General features: G+C 52.5%; 1 protein-coding gene and 1 non-coding gene across 6 annotated transcripts in view; one reads left to right on the forward strand and one right to left on the reverse strand.

Moving 5' to 3' along the window:
- Positions 1–75: 75 nt before the first annotated feature.
- The window catches only part of EPHA10 (EPH receptor A10), a 35,543-nt gene continuing 12,380 nt past the window's right edge, over positions 76–23,238 (reverse strand). The window contains exons 6-17 of one of the 5 annotated variants that reach the window (XM_033115809.1): positions 16,763–16,896; positions 14,073–14,244; positions 10,457–10,565; positions 6,958–7,019; positions 6,649–6,774; positions 5,401–5,586; positions 4,882–4,943; positions 4,453–4,656; positions 4,001–4,150; positions 3,579–3,772; positions 2,796–2,951; positions 76–2,649 (exon numbers count right to left, since the gene is read on the reverse strand). In XM_033115809.1, the coding sequence (XP_032971700.1) occupies positions 2,535–2,649; positions 2,796–2,951; positions 3,579–3,772; positions 4,001–4,150; positions 4,453–4,656; positions 4,882–4,943; positions 5,401–5,586; positions 6,649–6,774; positions 6,958–7,019; positions 10,457–10,565; positions 14,073–14,244; positions 16,763–16,896 (1,670 nt within the window). In that variant the 3' untranslated portion in view covers positions 76–2,534. Of the gene's footprint in view, positions 2,650–2,795; positions 2,952–3,578; positions 3,773–4,000; positions 4,151–4,452; positions 4,657–4,881; positions 4,944–5,400; positions 5,587–6,648; positions 6,775–6,957; positions 7,020–10,456; positions 10,566–14,072; positions 14,245–16,762; positions 16,897–23,238 lie in introns of those variants that run through there. The other 4 variants (XM_033115810.1, XM_033115811.1, XM_033115812.1 and 1 more) reach the window with 4 other exon arrangements.
- Positions 17,699–17,805, forward strand: LOC117027920 (U6 spliceosomal RNA). The gene has a single exon (XR_004424033.1). It is a non-coding gene; the product is annotated as a U6 spliceosomal RNA (small nuclear RNA).

The raw sequence follows: 23,238 nt of genomic DNA on the forward strand, positions 1-23,238 counted from the left end.
GCTGTCATCTGTTTCCTAAATGTGTCCTCCCCTGGTCTGGGGGATGTTTCATGGCAGGGACAGTCTGCTTCGTCTCTATGCAGAGAGATCTCGGACACACTCTGGAGATCCCCCTCAACGGGCCGGGGAGGACACTCCCCCACACAAGCTACTTAATGGTTAAGCGACTGTCACTGAAAGAGGCACCATATCACACACAAGTTTTTATTCCTCTGTCCTGCATATAGAACCCAAGAATTATAAAAACATCTCCAGCATTTAGTCAAAGAAATCACCTCCCCAACCAGCCCCTTCCCTTCCTGGGTGGGCTCAGATGGCGGTGCTAGGGGTTTGCAGGCCACTTCCTTCTGTCCAGTGAACAAGTTCCATATAAAAATAGATCTGTAGAGGGCTCCCAGAGAGCCATCAGCCTGCATCACACCCGCCCCGTGCAGGGCTGAGGCCTGGAACCCCTCAGGGTTCTGGGACCTCTCTCCTCAGTGGAGGGAGATCTACCCTGGACACCGAAGTCCTGCCAACAGGAGCCCCTCTGCAGAACAGCTGGGGGAGGTGGAGGGGACTTTGACCTTTAGAGCATGACAGATGGAGCTGGAGACGGAGATGAGGCTCCCTCCACCCAAGACTGGACACTGGTCCCGTGCCGTGTCCTCTCCAGGCTTCCCAGGGGGCAGGGGGTGGGGTGCAGAGTCTGAAGGGCACCAAACACTGAGCAATAGCTCAGTCTCCCCCAGAACCCCCAAAGTCACTGAACTTGGGCAGTTGCCCAGGAGATGGGGGAGCAAGAGGTGGAGGGACTCTAAGGAGGGCAGAGCTGCCCCGGCAGGGCCAGGCCAAAGGCACTGCTGTGAGCACCGTCCCCCACCACGGGCGCTCCCCAAAGATGCACTGCAGGCTCCTTCTCAGGCTAGCCCATCTGCTTGGACTCCTCTTGTCCTAGGCCCTCCATCTTGGCCTGCTGAAAACTCTACCCACCCAAAGAAGGAACTCTCTCTCACCTTTAAGACCCAGGGCAACTTCCCAGGCAGTCTCTCAGCCATGAAGCCTTTTCAGACACCCCCCATATACACAGATCAAGAGAGCGTCCGTCTGCCCTTCCACCCACCAGCCCACAGACCCGAGGTTTCCTTTGGGGCCCTGGGGCATTACTGGAAGGCACCCTTGTGGTGTTCTTGGTGCCTGAGCTCATCTCCCCACCTGGTCTGAGCCCTACGAGGGCCAGCTCTGGGTCTCATTTACCCCTTTCCTCCAGCCCTTGGCTCTTCCTTCCTACCCCCAACATAAACAGTGAAACCCAGAACAGGCATGTCAGGGGTGACTCGGAAAGACCCCATGGCCCTATCTAGACCCAGCTGCCTTCCTGCCATTCTATGAAAGCGTGGCCTCACAATCACCACAACTTTTGGGGAGCCCTTCTGGATGAGGACCTCTGGAGTCAGCTAAGTGCACCCACTTCTGTCAGAGGCCTGCAGAAGCCAGGAGGAGGAGGCACTCCTGGAGTGGTGGCCAGGGGGTGGAGCTTCCACCAGGGGGTCACCTGAATATCTCTGACTGCCTCAGGAAGGAGTGATGGGATCATAGGGCAGGACCAAGGCCGCTCTCTCCAGATCCAACCTCACCCCTAGACAGGAAGTTGGCCAACGTGGTTCCAGCCCAGGCCCGACCCTAGCTCCTCACTGGGCCTCGGCTTTCCCCATCTGTACAGTGAGGGTTGGACCAGCCTGTCAGAGAGAGAAGACCCATCTCTGAGACTCTTCTTCATCAATCCCCAAGGCTGGACAACAAAGCCCTTGGATCCCCCTGGGGAGGACACATCTCACCTCAGGCTCTTCCCAGGTGTCCTGGCCAGAGAGTTTATAAAAAGAACGCCAAGGGGAGGCTGGCAGGGCCTCAGGAGCACCAGGACATTGAGTGGCCTAGCCAAGACCCTCACCCTGGCCCTGAACTGTCAGCCCAAGGGCAGGGGAAGCAGAAGTCAGCTCCTGGGTCTAGGGCCCTTGGGGAGCTGAGCTCAGCGCCACTTCTGCTGCCTAGGCCTCAGGACAAGTGTCCAGGCTGAACCCAGTACAAGGAGCTAAGGACGCTGCCCCTCCAGGGCCCAACAAGATGGGCGACCAGGCAGCTGTGGTCACTGGCAGGTCTAATGAGAGCCCAGCAGTGACCTGTGCTGCCTGTGGGCCAGTGGGTCTGTGGGATAGTGGGGTAGGCCCGGGCTCCCTGTAGCATGGAAGACAGAAGGGCATGAGCCCGGGGATTTAAAGCTGTACCTTCCCTCTGCGCCCTCAATGTCTGAGACCCTGCATTTCCTCCTGCTATTCTCTCAAGGGTCCTCTCCAAGGATCTGACCCTTTTTCCAGGGGGCCTGAGTCAGCCAAGGTGTTCAGACTGGGGGAGGTAGGAGTAAGCAGTGAAACGGGAGGAAACTGGCCCCACGTGAAGGAAGAGAATGCTCACGTCCACAAGAGTGGAGAGCAGCTTGCCAGGGCTGGGGTCTGCAGCCTCCCTGGGGTCCTGGCCTGGAAGAGTTGGGGGGCTGCTCACACCTGGACCCGCCGGCCCTGCAGCTGGAGTACTCGTGCCCTCAGGGCGCTGATCCCACTGAGGAGGGCCTCCCGATGTTCCACAGACGAGATTCCCAGGCTCATCAGGTCCCTGCAAAGAAGGGCTGGTCAGAGCAGTCAGCTCACCCCCACCTTCTGCTCTCCCTCCCCTCGTCTGGACAGGGAAGGGCCCAGAAGCAGGACAGGCTGGGCTTCCCACGTGGGCAGCGGCAGGGCCCCTGGCCTGCTCAGACTCACTGGGCAGTCATGGCGGCCACGGCCTCCAGGCTCCCGTAGCCGGCTGCAGCGAAGCTGTCCTTGTAGCGGCCCAGGTCCAGGGCCCCCAGCCACGCACCCACGGAGCCGAAGGAGGGGAAGGTGGAGAAGGCACGGTCCGCCAGCGGAGTGGGAGGCCTAGAGGCAGAGGAGCGGTGGTCAGCGGACAGCAGGGATCTGGTGCCCAGACCTGGTCACTCTCCTGAGGAAAGGCCAGCTCGAAAGGACAGGAGAAGAGGAGGCAACTGAGCCCCGGGGCAGACCTGGCTCACACGGAGTGCCAGGCATTCTCAGAGCAGATGAAGTTTCAACATTCTCAGGCAGGTGGAGGTGAGTGGTTGCACCTGAGCCAGCTGAACGGACCGGGAGTATCTGAACAGCTTGGGGGGTAGACGTTCCTAGGAGAGTTTGGGAGGTGACCCATTTTTGGGACAACTAATACTAATTTCATGTATTTTATTTACTGGAACTACAAATGTGTTAGGACTATTACCACATATATTTATCCTGTCAATGGTCGTGGTACTTGGGACCTGGGAAGCAAAATCCAAGACAAGCAGAAGTGACTAAGCTGGATGAAAGGTTATGTGCCTGAGGCCGTGGGCATGACTGTTAGCTCTATCTGGGGCAGCTGGGTGAGCAGTCATACCTAGGCAGGAGGGGTAACACAGGTGAGGCAGCTGTACTGGGGGCTCAGGGGAGGCCATTGTGGACAGCTGAGAGGTCAGCTGTATCTGCTGTGGACGGGGCTAGATGGGGATGTACCTAGGACAGGTGGCTGTGGCACACTTCGGGGGTTCTGGGTCCTGCACCATCTTGCTCAGGATGCTGTGGATCTGGGAGAACCTGGGCCGCTCACCTGGGTCCTTCTGCCAGCAGTCAAGCATCAGTCGGTGCAGGGGGGAGGGGCAGTTCCTGGGGGGTGGCAGCCGGAAGCCATCCTCCACGGCCTTGATTACCTGGGCCATGGGGGTGGGGGGAGGGAGCAGACAGGAGGTTTTAGGTCCCCCCAATACACACACACATTCTATCCCAAGGAAGACTCAAGTGGTGGCCAGGCGGGATAAGAAGCAAGTAAACAGTGAAGAGGGGCTTGGAGCTAGGAGGTCAAGGGTCAGGGAACTGGGGTCTGAGGTCAGAGGGCAAGAGGGTCAGAAGACAAGGAGCCGGAGCCACAGGTCACTCACATCTTGGCCAGACATGTCCCAGTAGGGCCGCTCCCCAAAGGCCATCACCTCCCACATGACAACACCGAAGCTCCACACATCGCTGGCAGAGCTGAAGTGGCCGAACTGCAGCGTCTCGGGGGCTGCCCACAGTGCTGGGCTTCGGCCACTCTGTGAGCAGGCGCGCAGGTCAGGGGCAGAAAGGGACGGGGTCATCCCCAGGTTCCCCACCCCACCGAGCCTCAGAGCCAGCCCCACCTGCCGTCCTCCCAGCGGCACATCTGGGGAAGGCACACAAGCTAACCACAAGGTGACATCCACACTGGCATTTATGCGGGACCAACTGGGTGGAGAGGCAGGGTGGGGGGTGTGACCTTGACACAGCAGGGAAGGGGGCACCAATGGGGGGTTGCGACTCCAGGGCAGTTTGACGGGAAATAGAGCAGTCTTGCCTGGGGGAAGGAAGCCCTCACCATGGTGGTGTAGACAGCCTCTGCTCGGTCCCGGGGTCCCCGCCCAAAGCCGGACATCTTGCAGATGAGGCCACTGCTGACCAGCACGCGGCGGGCGGCCAGGCCCCGGTGAACGTAGCCCATCTCTGACAGATACTTCATGGCCGACGCCAGCCCAGGCAGCAGCCCCATCAGCTGCCCGGCCACCATTTGGCCCTCATGCCTCTGAGGGAGAGAAGGAGACCGAGGCCAGGGCTGTACACTCAGCCTCCCTGGTGCTGTGTGACTTTGGGAAGTCATGTGGCCCTTTCTGGGCTTCAGTTTGCCCGGTAACCCACCAGGTCAGCCTGGTCAGTGGGTACTTTTACAACTCCAAGCCCCACCAAAGAGAAAAGTGAGGAACCAAGAATAACATGGTCATCTCTACCCCCCAGGGCCCAGGCCACTCACCCTGAGGAAGCCATCCAGGGCCCCATGGCTCATATACTCAGTGACAATCATCAAGGTGCTTCCTGTGCCCAGGGACGGGGAACATACAGAGGCTGAGTTGTCTGCTCCCCTCCGCACACATGCTCCCCCCACGTAAGTTCTGACCTGGGCCAAGATGGCCAGAACGAAGGCCATACCCCCTAATGTTGCCACCCTCCTTCCCAGCCCAGGATCCCCTACGCTGAAGAACAAAAAAGGAGGCAGCTGCAGGGTGACAAAGGCCAAAGTCAGGAGCTGCACTGCAACAAGTTTGCTAAGAAAGATCACCCAAGGTCCAATGATCCACCCCCCAGAGTGTGACCACAAGTCAGAAAGGTCACTCCGTCAGAGGGGCCACCCTGAGTCAGTAAAAGAAAGCTGAGGCCTTCTCTCCATGCTGGGCCTCGCAGGTGCTGCCTCTCATGGCTGAGGGAAGGGCCTCGGGGCACAGGAGCACCGCCCTCCCGCCCCGTCAGTCATCTCCACATGCATGGGCCCTACCTCGGGTGACGACCCCCTCCAGCCGCACGATGTGGCTGTGGTCAAACTGACCCAGGGTCAGGGCCTCGGCCAGGAAGCTGAGCCTCTGCGAGTCGGAGCAGCCTTCCCTCAGCGTGTGCACGGCCACAGGGAGCCCCTGGCGGCCAGGGAGCTGCAGGCAGCCGCAACACAGCTCCCCAAAGCGCCCTGTGGGGACACAGCACCTCAGACACCCCCCTGGAGGCCACTCCTGGCCAACCCGGCAGGGTGAGCTGAAGAGAGAGCAACTTCTGGATCATGGGCGTTTCTGGCCTGGGACTCAGAGCCCCCGGGGTCAACTCCCGAGAAACTGAGGACCAGCGGTATGGGGGCTTCACCTCTCTTTCCCCCTCTTGGCCTCAGTTTTCTTCTGTGTGAAACGGGGATTTCTCCCTGCCTGCCTCAGCGGGAGGTTTCAGAGCCTCAGAGAGAGGACTTGGCAGATGCCAGAACACTGTAGGTTACCAAAGCCCAGGGTGAGCCAGGACGGGTACTGATGACACCCATTCTGCCACATGGCCCCTTCCCGGCTTCTGCCCAATGGATGTGGCAACAGTGTCAGGGCATAGCACCAGGCTCCTGGTGAAAGCAGCTGCCTTCTCTGACTGAGCACAGGGGCCGATGGTTTGTAGACGGGAAGAAAGGAAACCAGGAGACTAACCGTTAGGGGGCGAGCACCCACCATGAGCCAGGCCCTGTGCTGAGCTTGTGAAGTCCACACATCAGCTCCTGCTGAGGCAGCTAGCATGACCACTTCACAAATGAGACACTGATCCCGCAGCTGGTCAGCGATAGTGCCAGGACTAAAGCTCGGGCATGTCTGGCACCCAAGTGTGCAGAGGCCGCTCCCCACTGCCCCATGGAGGCCTGGGGCTAAACTTCTGCCAGTGGCAGTCTGCAGAGACCAGCTCTGAAAGGGCCTGAATGGAGAGCTCTCAGGGACCCTGGGTTCAGGTAGAAGGTAGGAAGGCAGGGCAGGTCACAGACTCCTCTGCCAGCCCTTACTCTGGAACCTGGTGGGTGGAGGTGGGGCTGGACGTGGACTTGGGGCTTTTTCGGCAGGGCGGGGGACTGAGGTGAAGGCATGGCTTCCAGAAATGGGGGCAGCATTTGGGGCGGAGAAAAGCTTATGGAATCACGGTGGGGTGAAGGCAGGGCTTCTAGGGTGGGAGAGGCTAGGGCAGAGGCAGGGCTCTCGGATGGACAAGGTTTCCTGGACGCCCAGCTTGCCTGTTCCAAGGCTCTTCTCCAGAGTCACGCTTTTCGCATCCAGCTCCTTGGCGAACAGATGAACAGCCTGCAGCGGGTCCCCACAGCTCTGGGGGTCCACAAACGTGCGGCGTGTTGGGATTTTGACTGGGAGCGCAGAGAGAGAGAGAAAGAGAAAGAGAGAGAGAGAGAGACACACACACACACACACACACGGGCCTGAGGATGGGGCAGGAAGTGTGGGAGTCATGCAATGGCAGCAAGGAGGAGGGTTGAGGCGTGAGGTGGGATGGTGCCCACCACCCCTGAAGCCAGGCCCAGACAACTCACAGTGGAAATACAGCTCCTCCTCCTCATGGGCGTCCTGACCCCCCTTGCCATAGCTGCAGGACCTGGGAGGGGAGAGGCTGCAGAGTCAGAGCCATTCCCTGAGCCAGGCTGCCCCAGCCCCTACCATTTCACCAGCATCCCAAGGCGGCCCCTCTTTGTCCTTTCAAAAGGACAAGACGTGTGCCACAGCGGATGGACCTTCTTTTTCTGCTGGCGTGAAAGCCCCTCCCCCCAGCACACCCTAACCCTAGCTCCGGACCTAAGCCCTCAGCCCCATCAGCATTCCTGGTTATTTTCACTTTGAGACACAGTGCACACTCTCGCCACTCCAGAGGCACCCAAATCCACACCCCTGGCTTTAAGCTCAAGCTGCCCCCCTGCCTATAGGTGAACAAACAGGCAGGCCTTGCAATCAGGGGCAGCGTCGGGTCTAGTCAAGAAAACCACCCTAATGGTTGGACCTGACCCCTTCCAGAGCCATCAGAACGGCTCGGGCTCCCTGAGACAGCGGCAGCTGTGGAACAAAGGACTGCATCACAATGAACAAAGCCACAAGCTGGCATTTAGGGGCCCCTGAGGCAGGGCCTTGCAGCCCAGATAGACTTTGGCTTTTATTCTGCAAGCAGAGGAGAGCCCCTAGGGAATTTTGAGCAGGGGGGTGCTGTGATCCATTTGCATTTTAGAAAGATCATCCTAGCTGCTGTTGCTGTCCCTGCAGGAGATGGGGGTGGCTCAGGCTACGGGGTGACCATGGAGGGAAAGATGAGAGGACTCAAGTGACATTTAGGTGACAGGGCCACAGGGCTTGGAGATTGCTAGAAGACAGGAAGGGAGCGGGAGAAAGCTTGCCCAGCAGAGTTTATGGTGCTGCCATTTACCAAGACAGGGAGAGCAGAAGTTCACGTAAGGACTTGTGGGTTTGCAGGGCCTGCAGTATAAGCAGGAGATTCAATCAATAGGGAGTTAGATGTGTGTGTGTGTGTGTGTGTGTGTGTGTGTGTGTGTGTGTGTGTGTGTCTGGAGTTTGGAACAGAGGTCGGCTCTGGAGATACAAATTCGGGAGCTGTGAGAAGTGGGGCGAGGAAGAAGTCTGAGGACCCCCAACATTTAGATTGGGTGCAGAAGAAGGAAGCCAAGGAGATCACAAAAGAACGGTGGGAGAAGTAGAAGGGAAATAAAGGGAAGTCAGGGTGGCTATGTCTAGGTACCAGGGGAAGAAAAGTGGAGCAGGGAGAGAGGTCGTGTGAAGACTCAAGGAGGAGGCATGAAGGGAGGACGGAGAGGGGTGGTCGCGGTTCCATACCAATGGGAAAGGGGAGAGAGTCGGTCTGCCATACAGGATGAAGTGGTCGCAACAGGAAGTGAACAGCATGGGCTCTGGAACGGGACTGCACCGACCGACCGACCGGCTTCCCAGCTCCTCTACTTGGCAACTGTGGGACAGGGTGGCTCAGTGTTCTCTTGAATAAAATCAGGAGAGCGACGACAGCCTCGCCTGATGGCACTGTTGCAAAGACCTTACTGAGGGTCTTACTAAGACCCTACTAACTCAGTAAGTGTTAGCTGTTATGCAGGGGAGAAAGGGACTTACAAATAGTAACAGGTTCCTGAGGTGTAAGAGGGAGTGGGTTCAGGTCCCAGGTAGGAGGACTGATCCTGGCCAAGAGGAAGCCATGTCCTCTAGAGCAAAAGACGGGAGAGGCCCCGAGAAGACTGGCGGTGAAGGTGAGGGGCTAATGAGCAGGTGCAGCAGATGTGGCTGAAGGAACGCCTGCAAGGACGCGGAGCTGCAGGGCACAAGTACAAGTGGGTCGGTATTTGGGGGGATGGCCAGGTCCTGCTCAGGATGTGGGAGAGGGAGGCAGAGGTGGAACAGAAGAGAAGGTCCTTGGGGATGAGGAAGTCAGGTAACTGAGACGCCAAGAACTGGGAGTGGGGGTCTAATGGCGACTGCCGTCACCTAGCATGGTGACAGGACTGCCATGAATGAGGGGAACATCCAGGAGAGGTGGGGAGAGATGAACGTTCCGGAAGGCTGAGTGGATGCAAGAGTGGGAGAGAAGGTGAGAAGCTTCCACTGGACAACACCCCCTAGTGAGAAGTGGGGCGAGCCAGGAAGGACTGAGGAGGGAAAGTGGAGGTGAGGAGACCATTGCATAGAGCAAGCACTACAGAGAGTCGGAAAGGGGGGGGTGGGGACAGATTTTTAAGGTCTGCAAAGTTGGGACACGCCTGCCGGAGCAGCTTGCCTCCAGGCCCATCAGCACTAGACCGGCTGATTCTCCCCCATTTCACTGCCATTTGATTTTGAGCACGTTTTGAAATCCACTCCTTGGCTTGCTCTGCCTGCCTAGTGCATCTTTATCCGAGGCACTCCTGGGCAGCTGCTCTGGTCCTGCAGCATCTTCCTGGAGAGGCGCTCCTGGTTCACCTCTCCCCTTTCCTCTTTCTGCCTCTCTGAGCTGCTCACCTCACAGCCAGGACAAGATGCTGTCAGCTCCTGTCCTTGCCTGCTTTCCCAATAGGTCCAACATACAGATCTTTAAGTTCTGTGACTAAAGAGCTGGATCCTCTTGTCCTGCGTTCCTGACTCACCTGGCCCAGGTAGAGCTGACTCCCAGACTCGTAGGACAGGTCGTCTCCGCCTCAGTCACTTCAAGTGCCTCACTTACGGCCAAGTAAACAGTCAGTGCTAAATGAATGCTCAGTGTCCCCTCGGCCCACAGGCAGTTCCAGGCTGCTGAGATGTGGCTCCTGGCCAGCCCATTTCTCTCCTCTGCTCCCTACAATGCAGCCCTTTTCATGTAGACTGTCTAACCCCTCAAGTAGGCTGACTTCAGCCCCAACCCTGGTACCTGCCTAGGGAACCTCTGCAAGTGGTAGTGTGGCCCTGGGGAGAAGGGAGAAATATATACCACAAGGGTTCTGCTGTGTGCAAAAGGACTGGAATCTTCTCTAAGCCAGACTCAAGCTCCACATCTTTCCCCTCCTCCCATCCCCTTTCTCTGCCTACTCTCCTGCAAGCTTCCTTCTGCTGGGGGTTGGGGGGTTCTGGTGTATGAGTTCCCCTCCTTATCGTCCCCCCTCCCCCCCACACACACGCAACACAATTTATGCCTTTCTTCTCTATAGCTGTCTTCAAGGGCCTCAAGACCCCTGGGGGCAGGGGCTGCGGGCCTCTGAGTGCCTCAGGAGAACCCTAATCACACTGGAGCAGCCGGAGCTTGATTCCGTCCTCAGTAATGCCTTCTGACATTTAATGACTTAAGGAGCTAAATCCCCCTCATCCCGAGCGAGCGGCGGAGCTGGCTGCAGTGCTGGCAGCCGCTAGAGCGTAAGTGGGGGGAGGGGCGAGGGCGACGCCAGCCAGGCCTTAGCTCCACAGCGGTGTGCGTGCATGTGCACGTCTGCATGCGCGCACACGCGGGTACAGAGAGAGGTGCCTGTGAGCACACGTTAATGTGCACTGGGGCCAGCCAGGCCGGGACCAGCCACCTACCTCCTCCAAACGGCCAGCACACTCATCACGGAGCCCAGGATGAGCAGGGCTGAGACGGTCACCACGGTGATGACGACTGCCGGGCTCTGGCCCCTGGACCCGGAGGCAGCTGCAAAGGCAGGCAGAGGACCATGCTCATGGGTGAGCCCCAGGACAGACTCCCGTCCTCGCCCCAGCCTTCCCGCAGCGGAGGGACCAGGCAGCCCCCAGCAAAGAGGCACCTGGAGCTTCCTTCTCTCCAGGGCGGGGCGCCTCCACTGCAGCCCAGCACTGAGAGGGAACAGGGATCCAGGCAGGCTGGCCTCTGGATCCCTCTTTACTTTTCAGATGGGCAATGAGAGACTTAAGGTAGCTCTGAAGGGGGAATGGCCTCTCGTCTGAGCTCCGCAGCCCCAAACCAGACCATTCACCAACAATGATAATAAGAGTTAACATTTAATGCACACTTACTCCATTCAAGACACTATGCCATGTGTCTTAACCAAATGATCCTGCTTCGTCATCACAATAAGCCAGTCAGGTGTTACTGTCTCCACTTTTTTTTTATAGCTGAGGAAACTGACATTGAGAAAAGCTGTGTAATTTGCCCAAGGTCACACAGCTAATAAATAATGAGCCTAAGATTTGAACCTGATTCCAAAAGACTCTGCTTTGAATTATTTCACCAAGGGAGGGGCCTAGAGGACCCCAGGCTCTTAGCTCCATCCATCCATCCATCCATCCATCCATCCATCCATCCATCATGTGTGCCTGGCTGGTGCTAGTAGTGGGGAGACAGTAATGAATGAGCCAGAATCTCTGCCCTGGAAGAGTGTACAGACCAGTGGGAGAGACAGAAACAAAAATCTTAACTGTAGAATGAAAAAAGAAACAGAAATGAACACAGCTGAGCAGAGAGGCACAATAATTTCTTCCTAAGCCAGTGAGGAAGGCTTCACAGAAGAGGTGTCTGACCGGGAAGATTGACAACGTGGGTGATGCTTAGATGCACACGCTGGGTCTAGAAAATGGCAAGTTGTCTCATGTGGCTAGAAAGAGACTGGAGGCAGAGAGTGGCAGGATGTGAAGCCGGAAGGTGGGGGGATGCAGGGAACCGGGGAGGAGACAGAACCTGGAAGGCCTTCAGTGCTAGGCCAAGGAGTGTGGACTTTATCCTGCGGGTCACAGGGAGCCAGGGGACAGTGGACAGAGCGTCCGCCTCAGGGGAAAGGAATGAGGGTGTTGGCTGGGGTGTGGGTGGAGGGGAGGCTTGTGAGAGGTGGAGGTCTGGGGTAACCACCGAGGATGGGGAAAATGCTGCCCAACCCTGAAGAGTAACCTGGGGTTTCAAAATCCACCTCTCGGGGAGCCTCATGCGGGGCAGACAGAGGACCATGACCCAAGTCTGGGGGCTGGTGGGGCAGGTGCAGCACGATGATTAGGGAATGAAGGCGGGCAGAGCTGGTGAGTAGTTCTGCCAGGACAATCTGCAGTAGCTGGGTAGATGGATGTGTGGCCAGGAGGGGCTGACAGCCTGGGAAATGAGGTCAGACCCCGAGAGCTGTTACGAGGATGTCAGAGCAAGTAAAGAGGGACAGAAGAGGAAAGGAGAGTCAGAGGCCGCCAAAGCCAGGGTCAAAGAAGGGATTTCAGAGCCCGTGATTCCAGAGGTGGGGAATAGGGCTCAGGGTCTGGCCAGGGGCAGAGGGGGTGTGGTTGCCAAGGACTGTTAGAAATGCGGGGTCCAGGTGGACATGGAAATGGAGAATGGAGATGGGGTGTTCGTGGGAAGCGGCCCTCCGGGGTCCCCACCTCCTGGTGTTCATCCTCCTGGAGCGTGGACTGGACATAGTCGCTCACTTCTAATGAACAGAATGTGGCAAAGTGATGGGATAGCACTCCCAAGATTAGGTTACAAGAGATGGTGCCTCTGTTTTGGGTGCACTCTTGCTCACTCACAGTTTCTAAAAGAATCTAGTTCCTGTGTTATGAGTAGCCCCATGGAGAAATGCATGAGGCAAGGAACTGTAAGAGCTAGCAAGAACCCGAGCAGGGAGGCAGTGTCTCCCCTAGTTCAGCCTTGAGATGACCACAGCCCCAGAGGACACCCTGACTGCAGCCTTGTGAGACACCCTGAGCCAAGTGGCACCTAGTTAAGCTGCACCCATATTCCTGACCCACAGAAACCATGAGATAACAAATGTTTGTTGTTTTCAGTTGCTAAGTTTTGGGGGCAATTTGTTAGACAGCAATAGATCACTAATACAGTGGTGAAGCATGGGCTTTCATCACCATCTTGATGTGGGGTCACAGCTCACTGGAAAAAGTACTCTGCTGATTGGGAGACCCAACCCCCCATAGCCAGGCCCATAGCAAAGGAGGCAGCGGAGCTGAACAGTAGTTATTCACGTAGAAACACCAAAAGAATGGAGGTCATCAGCCCCTGCTCCACCCCACCCCCATACCACACTCAAGCCAGCAAGAGCCATGAGCCTTTGTTCAGATGACTTCCTCTCTCCAAAATGCCTTCCCTGCCCGTCTCCACACATTGAAATGTTCCCCCAGCCGTCAAGACATGGCTCTAATCTCCTCTTGCCAGCACCTGGCTGAGGTCTGGCACAGACAGGCATCCAAGCAAGAAGTGCTGTCTTCCTTCCCAGAACTCAGACTCCCTCAACATTTTATCTCCACCTCCCTTCGGGCTCAGAGCTCTTCCTATCTTGGATTAGACTCGTGTAGCAGGTTGGAAAGAATTATTATCTTGACAGCTGGTGCCAGAATACCTCTTAGGGGGAATTGCCTTTGTCTAGGAAAATACTTTCACGAGCTGCTTGGGGTAGATAGAGGTGAGACCCCAAGGGCTGGGTTAGCAGCAGGCAAAACAACAAAAGAGGGAGCTAAATGCTCTATGGGCATCCTGAAAGGGAACTTGGGGGTGGCTGGGAGAAGAGGAACCAGGGGAGAGAAGTGAAGGAGGGCTGTGGTAGAGCACTGCAGTAGAGAAGCTGGAGGGAGCTGTTTTAGGATCAAGATATCTAATGTTCAGCCTTTGTTTTATTTGGTCTTGTTAACAGCTCCAATGAGAAATTATTCCCAGGCCATACAACTCACCATTGAAAGTGTGCAATTCTCGTTTTGTTTTGTTTCATTGATCGCTGCAGTGCACCCCCTCTACACGGCCCCCAACCTTCAGTGAAGTTGGCTTCACACTCTAAGGCCGAGTGTGCCATGTTTGGGTCCATGATCATGGCAGAGAGAGAGGCAGAATGGGAACAAGAATTTAGCGGTCAGAGCAAGAGGTGACCATGACACCAGAACTCCTTTCAAGGAAATAGCAGGAATCTTGGGGAGGACAGGGATGTTTCCACAAGACATGGGATAGGTCCTGTGAGGCAGGAAGCCACAGCAGAGACTTGGGGTGTAGGGATTCATGACCCCCTTCCCTGTGAGCTCCTCCAGGACGGGTACCCAATCTAATTCATGTCACCAAGTAGATATCAGTTAGTGGCCTCCCAATTTATTACTTAATTAGGTTGTAATGGATTAAACTGTTTTGTAGGCTCTCTTAATGTCACATATAATCCCTCTCCCATCTGTCTCCTGCCCAGGTCCCTCTCCGCTGGCCCTTGGCACTTACCCTCCCCTGGGGTCTGTACTTCAATGCTGGGGCTGAAGCTCTGGGTCTCCCAGGAGGGCCCTGGGGAAGCAGCCCGGACCTGAAAGACGTAGCGGGTGGCCGGCTTCAGGTTGGTGACGGTGACTGCAGGCATCCCTGTCTTCACAGTGGAGTAGGACTGCTCACTCTGCCCCTGCGGACGACAGAGGCGTGAGGCCCAGACCCACGCCTCTGGGAGAGGGACGAGGAAAGGGAAGGGGGCCAGAGAGCACCCTTAGGAGAACGAGCACCTGACTCCGGTCGTCTCGGGGGGCTGCACAGATTTCTTCCATAGTGTCCCCCCAAGTTCCCACCCCACAGTCAGTGAGCACAGCCCCACCTCAGAGAAAGAGAAACTTTACAGAAGGTGCTAGATCGTCCCTCTCGGGGATGTGAGGATGATGGACACATGGCCTGGCAGTCCAGGGGTGAGCTGGGCCTGACGCCTCAGAGGGAAAAATAAGGAAATGGGCCCTGACACCTGCCGGGTCTTGGTCAGCTCACAAAGCCTTTTCTTCCCTTTGTCATCTGATTTTCATAACTGTCCTATCTGTTGTATTTGTTTGTCTTGTTTCACAGATAGTGAAATCAGGCTCAGGGGGTAGAGCAGCTCACCCAGGGTCTGCACTGGAGAGTGGGCCCAGTGACAAACGGCACTGAGCGGGCCCTGCTCACTGCCAGGTGCCGGACCAGACCCTCTAGGAGCCCGACCTCCTACAATCTTCGCAACACCATCTCTATCTTCTTTTGAGGTGAAGGTCACATGAAGGTAGGGTCAGGGTGTCACCTCCATTGCGTCCCGTCCCGCGCTTTGTGTTCTACATCCTGCTGCCTCCACACATCTGATAACGGCAGGTGTTACAGACACTCCCATCTTTCCGTCTCTGCCCACACCTCCTTATTAGAGCCCCTGCCACACCCACAGAAGGGCACCTCCATGACATCCTGTGGCCCCAGTCCCTTGGTCATGGTATTTAGGGACCAGGGAAGACTTGACCCAGGCTGGGCCACTCAGAATCTCCCTTCCAGGCGTGTGAACAGTTTTGAAAAACAGTGAAGCAATGGCTGCAGGACCTAGGAAATGCAGCAGGCTGGGGACGGGGAGATGGACAGGAGCAAGGCTGCCCACCTTGGCGGCAGCATGATGTGCTCTGAGCATTCCCCTCTGCAGAGGAGGTTGGACTGGGGTGCAGAAAGACGCCCAAATGAGGGGCGTTGTGGCTCCAGCAATACCCCCAGTCACTGGGGTCCATGAGATGGTCCTGAAGACTTCAAATAGTCCCTTTTGTACTGGCTCCTGCTTTCCAGGGTTTTAGTTCCCAGCAAATTCACACTCTCTGAGGGCCTGCGAGCATCCGCCCAGCTCAACTCCGGGACTCTGTCTATACTCTGATCCCCAAGTGTCAGTTCAATGAGCCCTTTCTAAGCTACTGCTGCAAGCCTCGCTCCTTCCCAGTGTCCTTTGCTCCTGTCTCCTAAACAGCAGGGCTCCTCAGAACTCTGTCCTGGCCACTCCTTCCACTCACGTTCCCCTCCTAGGGCATCTCTTCTGGTCCTCTGGCTTCGCGACCATCTGTATGCTGAAAGCCCCACCTCTCTTTCTCTAGCCCACGCCTCTCCCTTCAGCTTCAGACCTACAAGTCCACTTGGATGTCCCATGGCCCCTGAATGCTACGTGGGTAAAGCCAAGCTCACCACCTTACCCCAAACCTGCCCCTCCCCCTCAGTGGTTCTCCACCTCAGTCAGGGCACCCCACCCTCCAGGTCGCCCAGCAGTGACTCAGAAGTTCCTCCTGTTTCCTGTCCAATATCCCCCCGGCCCCAACTCACAGTTCTCAGTAGACTTCTGGGATTTAAAAACTATTGTCTGATTCAGCAAAGAAGTCCCTTGAATCACTGAGAAGTGAGTGAAGTTCTGATACATATGGTGCTGAAGTTGAAAGCCAGGTTTCACTTTAATAAAATTTGCACCAAGGTGAGAAACAGTTTAACAGTAGATTACATATCAGATTTAAAGACTTTATATTTATGGGGAAAAGATTTTATATTTATGGGGAAAAGAGAGAGTGGATTGGACTGTAACTCCATTTGTCAAATCATGATTGAACTGCAACCACAGACTGACAACAGACACGAGGTCAGCAAAAGCATCCTATGAGAATCAATTGGCTAGATGGAGTTTACAATAAGGAGCACTGTATGGTTTTCATTTGTAAATGGTGTGTTACACATCCTTTGTATCAGTGCAATTATACCAATTGACCTAGCAATGTGTTCCAACACCTCACACATTTTTGTAAAAATGGAAACAACATAATCTTTCTGCATTCTTTTTCTTAAAAGTGTTGCAAATTGTATGCATATGATTTGGGCACACAAACTCTGGATCAGCCCACAGACTGATCCAAGCTCTTTGTCAATTGTACACACTAGGCAAAAGTGGTGAAAATGGAGATGATACCTAGTGAGGAACGGAGACTTGAGGGAAAGAGGAAGAGCAGGGGAGTCCACGGTATGGAGGGGACAGGAAGAAACTCCAGCCTGGGAGGCCAGTGGACATGTTTAGTAAGAAAGTAAGAAGGGCTTTTGCTGGGAGGAGGTTGTAAAGAAGAGGAAGTGGACTGACCACAGCCGGGGATGCAGCCCCAGGTCCTTCCCAGGCTCCGACTCACCTTCTCATAGTAGCGGATCTCATACTCCGTGCTGTTGGCCCCAGGGGCTCCAGCAGGGATGGGTTCCCGCCATGACAGGGACACACTCTGGGGTTCCACTCGGTCCCTGCGAATCTCATCTTCCTCCCAGGGCCCTGAAAGTAAGTATTGTGGGATTCTCAACAGAGATCCAACTGCAGGGCAAGGCCAGGGAGCTGGAAGGCCCGGGCATGCAGGAGTGGGGGAGACGCGAGGGAAGGCTGAGGGCATGGTCTAAAGGGCTGTGGGTGCGACAAGAGGTTCCTGAGGGGCAGGGCCTGAGGGGTCCAGACCAGAGGGAAGCAAGGCCCCTGTCCCCCTACAGCTCTCCACTTCAGTGGCTCCTGGGGGAGGGCGGAAGCACCCGGCCTCCTGCTGCGTACCCATATGGTGATTGGTTCTAATCACCCACGCTCTTTCTACACTTCTGTGGATTAGAGACATTAGACAGCTTAACAGGCAGGAAGGCCGGCTACTGAACTATTCTAATGATCTGGTCAAGAGGTAATATACTCAACACACTAGGAATAGTAGGACACTACCTCAACCCAATAAAAGCCACATACGAAGAGACCACAGCCAACATCTTTCTCAACAGTGAAAGGTTGAAAGCTTTCCCTCTAAGATCAGCAACAAGACAATGATGTCCACTCTCACCAGTTCGATTCAACATAGTACTGGAAGTCCTAGTCAGAGCAAGCAGGCAAGAGAAAGAAACAAAAGGCAACTAGGTTGGAAAGGAAGAAGTTAAATTATCTCTGTCCCCAGATGATATGTAGAAATCCCTAAAACTTCCACAAAACAACAACAACTTGTTAAAATTAATAAACAAATCCAGCAAAGTTGTAGGATAAAAAAATCAACATGCAAAAATCAGTTGGATTTTTATACACTAACAATGAAAAATCTGAAAAGGAGGTGCTCGCTTCGGCAGCACATATACTAAAATTGGAACGATACAGAGAAGATTAGCATGGTCCCTGAGCAAGGATGACGAAAAATCTGAAAAGGAAATTAAGAAAACACACCCACTTACAATAGCATCAGAAAAAAATGAAATACACAGGAATAAACAATAAAAAAAAGCTAAAGACTGGTACAGTGAAAAGTATAAAACATTGCTGAAAAATTTAAGAAGACACAAATAAATGGAAAAGCATCAATGTTTATGAAGTAGAAGATTTAATATTGTTAAAATGTCCATGCTAGTCAAAGTGATTTACAAAGTCAATGTAATTCCTGTCAAAATCCCAATGGCATATTATTACTGAAATAGAGAAAAGCCATCCTAAAATTCATACAGATTCTCAAAGGATCATCAATATTCAAACAACCTTGAGAAAGAAAAAAAAGCTGGTGGCCTCACACTTCCTGACTTCAAAACATATTTCAAAGCTACAGTAATCCAAACAGTATGGTACTGGCACAAATAAATATAGATCAGTGGAACAGAATAGAGAGCCTAGAAATAAACCCTGACTTGTATGGTCAAATGATCTTCAACAAGGGTGCCAAAGCTACACAATGAGGAAAGGATAGTCTCTACAACAAATGTGTAAGTTAAACTGGATAAATGAAGGTAGACCCTTACCATATGCTATATACAAAAATTAACTCAAAATGGATTACAGACCTGAGCTTAAGACCTGGAAATATAAAATTCCTAAAAGAAAATATAGGGAGAAAAGTTCATGAAATTAATATCAAATCTGGTAATGATTTCTTAGCTATAAAACCCAAACCACAGGAAACAAAAGCAAAAGTAGATAAATGGGACTATATCAAACTTAAAAACTTCTGCGCAGCAATGGAATCAATCATCAAAGTGAAAAGAGAATCTACAGAATGGGAGAAAATATTTGCTAACCATATATCTGATAAGGGATTAATATACAGAATATATAAAGAACTCCTACAATTCAACATCAACAACAAAAACCCCACAAATCACAGAATTGAAAAATGGGCAGAGTACTTGAATAAACATTTCTCCAAGAAGATATACAAATGGCCAACAAGCCTATGAAAAGATGCTCAATATCACTAATCATCAGAGAAATACAGGTCAAAACCACAATGAGATATCACCTCACACCCATTAGGATGGCTACTATCAACCCCTCCCCCCCAAAAAAAAAAAAACAAAAAAAGAAAAACAGAAAATAACAAGTGTTGGCAAGGATGTGGAGAAATTGGAACACTTGTGCTCTGTTGGTAGGAATGTAAAATGATGCAGCTGCTATGGAAAATAGTATAGAGGTGCCTCAAAGAATTAGAAATAGAATGACCATATGAACTACCAATAGAACTACCCAGGGGCTGGTGGGGGATAGAAGCTGCTGTTCAATTGCTCAGTGAGTTTGAGTTTTGCAATATGAAAAAGTTCTAGAGATCTGTTATACAACAGTGTGCATAGAGTTAACACACTTAAAATGGTTACGATGCTAAATTTTACGTTAAGTATTTTTTACAACAATAAAAAAAATATTGATGCCCAAGTACAACTCAAAGCAATTAAATCATATTCTCTGTGGGGTGGGACTAGGCATTAGAGTATGAGAGTGTGTGTGTGTGTGTGTGTGTGCGCGTGTGTATTTCAGCTTCTCAGTGATTCCAATATGTAGACAAGCTGGAGAACCACTAGTCTAGATAATGCCAATGGACAGCAGCAAAAACAAACAAACAAGTACTAACGCCTGAACTAAGCCAGGGACCACCAGGTTCCTGGGGGGAAAGATCACGACTTCACTGCAATGTGTTGATCCAAGGGGTTTCCAAGACAGGATGCTGGAAAGGCAGCTGGGTCAGTGGTTCCAGGGCTCACAAAAGGTGTCTGGGAGGAAGATGGAGATCCAAGACCCATTAGAAAGTGATTAGGTAAAATTACCCAGAAGGAGAGGAGGAAAAACTTTTAGGAAGTAAAGCCAAGAAACCACAACATTTAAAGACAGACGAAGGAAAAGGTGCTTGGAAAGGAGGAGCCGGAGAATTAACAGGAGGACCCGGAGCAAACAAGGTCGCAGAAGTCCCAGGAAGAGAACATTTAAGAAGCTTCTCTCCTGACACTTCCGGTTATTAGCTACGGGTCTCTGAGCAAGTGCCTCAGTCTCCTCATGTGCAGCATGGAAACAATGACGACGCTTCACAGGCTTGCTGGGAGAATTTTATGAAGTAATGAATACAAAGAGCTTAAGCACAATACCTGACACACAGTGAGCACTCAGTAGAAGTTTGCCAACAACAGAGGCCAGTGGTTGGCAGCGTCGTGTGTTGAGAAGAGACGGGGAAAGATGATTCAAAGTGCCCTCCGGCTTTCACCACATGGAGGTTCCTCGTGACTCCAGGGCACTGAGGGGAGCTTGATGTCAGGTAGTGATGGGCCCAGGAAATGGAGACAGGGCATACGTAGCTCACTCTTTGAAAAGTCTGTGAACGTGGCTTCCAGTTTTAAGTGGCACCCATCTAGCAGCCCCACCTCCAGTCCTTGCCAAATTCCAATTAAAAGAAAGAGTTGAAAACCCAGAACATCACCATAGAGTAGTCTTGACAGCTGAGCGGGAGAGGTGTGGAGTGGTATCTTCCCACCTGTGATAAAGCCAGTGGAACTAGACTGAGCAGTGGAATTGTAGTGAACCTCCAGGGCCAGCTGCCCACAGAGTGGCACTGCCTCCCATCCTAAAAATACTTGAAAGGTCCTTTATCCTTCCTCCCACTGTCTGACCCTTAAAAAATAGCAACATCTTTGTCAACTGGACAATGGACAGCCATCACTTGACTGCATAGCTGCTTTTGAGGAAAAGCACTTTTCCTTATCCCTATGGAGCGCCTCTCAGCCTAAATCCACTTGAGATGGCAGCTCCCAGAAAAGATGTGGGCACAAAGGGGAGAGGAGTGATGAAGCATCCCAGGAGGTGGCATAGTCCCTTGTAGATACAAGCAGAGGGCACAGATAGGAAGTAGCTAGGAATGCCTTTTTTTTTTTTAAAAGATTTTATTGGGGAAGAGGAACAGGACATTATTGGGGAACAGTGTGTACTTCCAGGACTTTCTTCCAAGTCAAGTTGTTGTCCTTTCAATCTTAGTTGTGGAGGGAGCCGTTCAGCTTCAAGTTGTTGTCCATTCAGTCTTAGTTGTGGAGGGCGCAGCTCAGCTCCAGGTCCAGTTGCTGTTGCTAGTTGCAGGGGGCACAGCCCACCATCCCTTGCGGGAGTCGAACTGGCAACCTTGTGGTTGAGAGGATGCGCTCCAACAAACTGAGCCATCCAGGAGCTCAGCTCAAGGTGCTGTGTTCAATCTTAGTTGCAGGGGCGCTGCTCACCATCCCTTGTGGGACTCAAGGAATTGAACTGGCAACCTTGTGGTTGAGAGCCCGCGCTCCAACCATCTGTGCCATCCGGGGGGCAGCTCAGCTCAAGATGCCCTGTTCAATCTTAGCTGCAAGGTGCATAGCCCACCATCCTTTGTGGGACTTGAGGAGTTGAACTGGCAACCTTGTGGTTGAGAAACCACTGGCCCATGTGGGAATCGAACCAGCAGCCTTCGGAGTGAGGAGCACGGAGCTCCAACCGCCTGAGCCACTGGGCAGGCCCAGGAATGTCATTTTTTGAAACATTTGTTGAAAGCAACAGGTGGCCAGGATGTAGATATAGGAGAAGGTTGCATTTCAGCCCCACAGAGATAGATTATATGAAAGCCTGATAAATCCAGAGAATGAAGCTAAAAACTGAGCCCAAGCACCTGCTCTCCTGCTGTAAATCTGTGATGAGATTCAGCCAGCATCCAGGGGGGGCCAAGGGTACAGTAGACACTATCGGAAACCTGTTCAACAACCACATCCCCCTTCCCGCTGGAAGAAGGAGAGGAGGGAGTAAAAACTGTACAGATCTCTTTCTCTAATTATGGAGAAGTAAAATCAGAAACAAAAAGATAAATACAAGCAAGTCATCCAGAAATTGAAACACGTTTTCTAAAATAATTTGAGTCAAAACTACAATACTAGAAGAAAACACAGGTGTAAATTCTTCATGACTTTAGATTAGGCAATGGTTTCTTAGATATGAAACCAAAAGCACAAGAAACCCAAGGAAAAAAATAGATAAATTGGACTTCATCAAAATTCAAAACTTTGAACTTCAATGGATACTATCAAGAAAGTGGAAGATAACCCACAGAGAAGGAGAAAATATTTGCAAATCATGTATCTGATAAGGGTTGTTACATGTTGAATTGTGTCCCCAAACATGATATGTTGAAGTCCTAACCCCCACTACCTCTAGATTGTGACTTTATTTGGAAATAAGGTCTTTACAGAGGTAATCCAGTTAAAATGAGGTCATTAATCCAGTATGACGCATGTCTTCATGAAAAGGGGAAACTTGGACACAGAGACAGATACTCGTAGAAGGAAGGTGATGTGAATACACAGAGGGAGAAGATGGCCACGTGACTAGAATAATGCATCCACAGCCAAGGGATGCCAAGGATTGCCAGCAAACACCAAAGGCTAAAAGCAAGTAAGGATTCTCCCCTGGAAAAGCCAGAGGAAGCATGGTCCTGCTGACACCTTGATTTTAGACTTTTAGCCTCCAGAACTAAGACAATAAATTTCTTTTCTTTTGAGACACCCAATTTTTGGTACTTTGTTACAGCAGCACTAGGAAAGTAATACAAGGGTCTAGTATCCAGAAAAGATATGAATATTGGCCATGCTTCAAAAAGTTAAGCAGTTCCTCAAAAGGAAAAACTTACCATATGTATTAGTCATCTTAGGCTCTCATAACAAGATACTGCAGACCGAACAACAAAAACGTGTTTTCTCACAGTTTAGAGGCTAGAGATCCCAGATCAAGATGCGTGCAGACTCGTATTGTATTCTGGTAAGGACTCTCTTCCTGACCTGCAGACAGCATCCTTCTTGCTGTGTCCTCACCTGGCCTTTCCTTTGTGTACACTCAGGGATAGCAGGCAAGTTCTGGTGGCTCTCCTCCTCTTCTTAGAAAGATACCAGTCATATGGGATTAGGGCCCCACCCTTATGATCTCATTAATCTTAATTACTTCCTTAAAGGCCCTATCTCTAAACACAGTCACAATCCCACTCCAAGATATATATCCAAGGGAAAACATGTTCACACAAAAACTTGTACACAAATGTTCATAGCAGCATTATTCATAATAGCCCAAACGTGTAAACAGCCCATGTCCATAAACCGATGAATGGATAAATGAAACTGTGGTATAACCATGTAATGGAACATTAGTCAGCCATTAAAAAAATGACGTACTGATGGGGCAGCCAGATGGTTAGAGCATGAGCTCTGGACAACAGGGTTGCAGGTTCGATTCCCACATGGGCCAGTGAGCTGCGCCCTCCACAACTAGATTGAAGACAACAAGCTGCCGCTGAGCTTCTGGAGGAGCAGCTGGATGGCTCAGTTGGTTGGAGCGCGTCCTCTCAAC

The sequence above is a fragment of the Rhinolophus ferrumequinum genome, chromosome 9 (genome assembly GCF_004115265.2).
Source record: "Rhinolophus ferrumequinum isolate MPI-CBG mRhiFer1 chromosome 9, mRhiFer1_v1.p, whole genome shotgun sequence".
Taxonomy (NCBI): Eukaryota; Metazoa; Chordata; class Mammalia; order Chiroptera; family Rhinolophidae; genus Rhinolophus; species Rhinolophus ferrumequinum.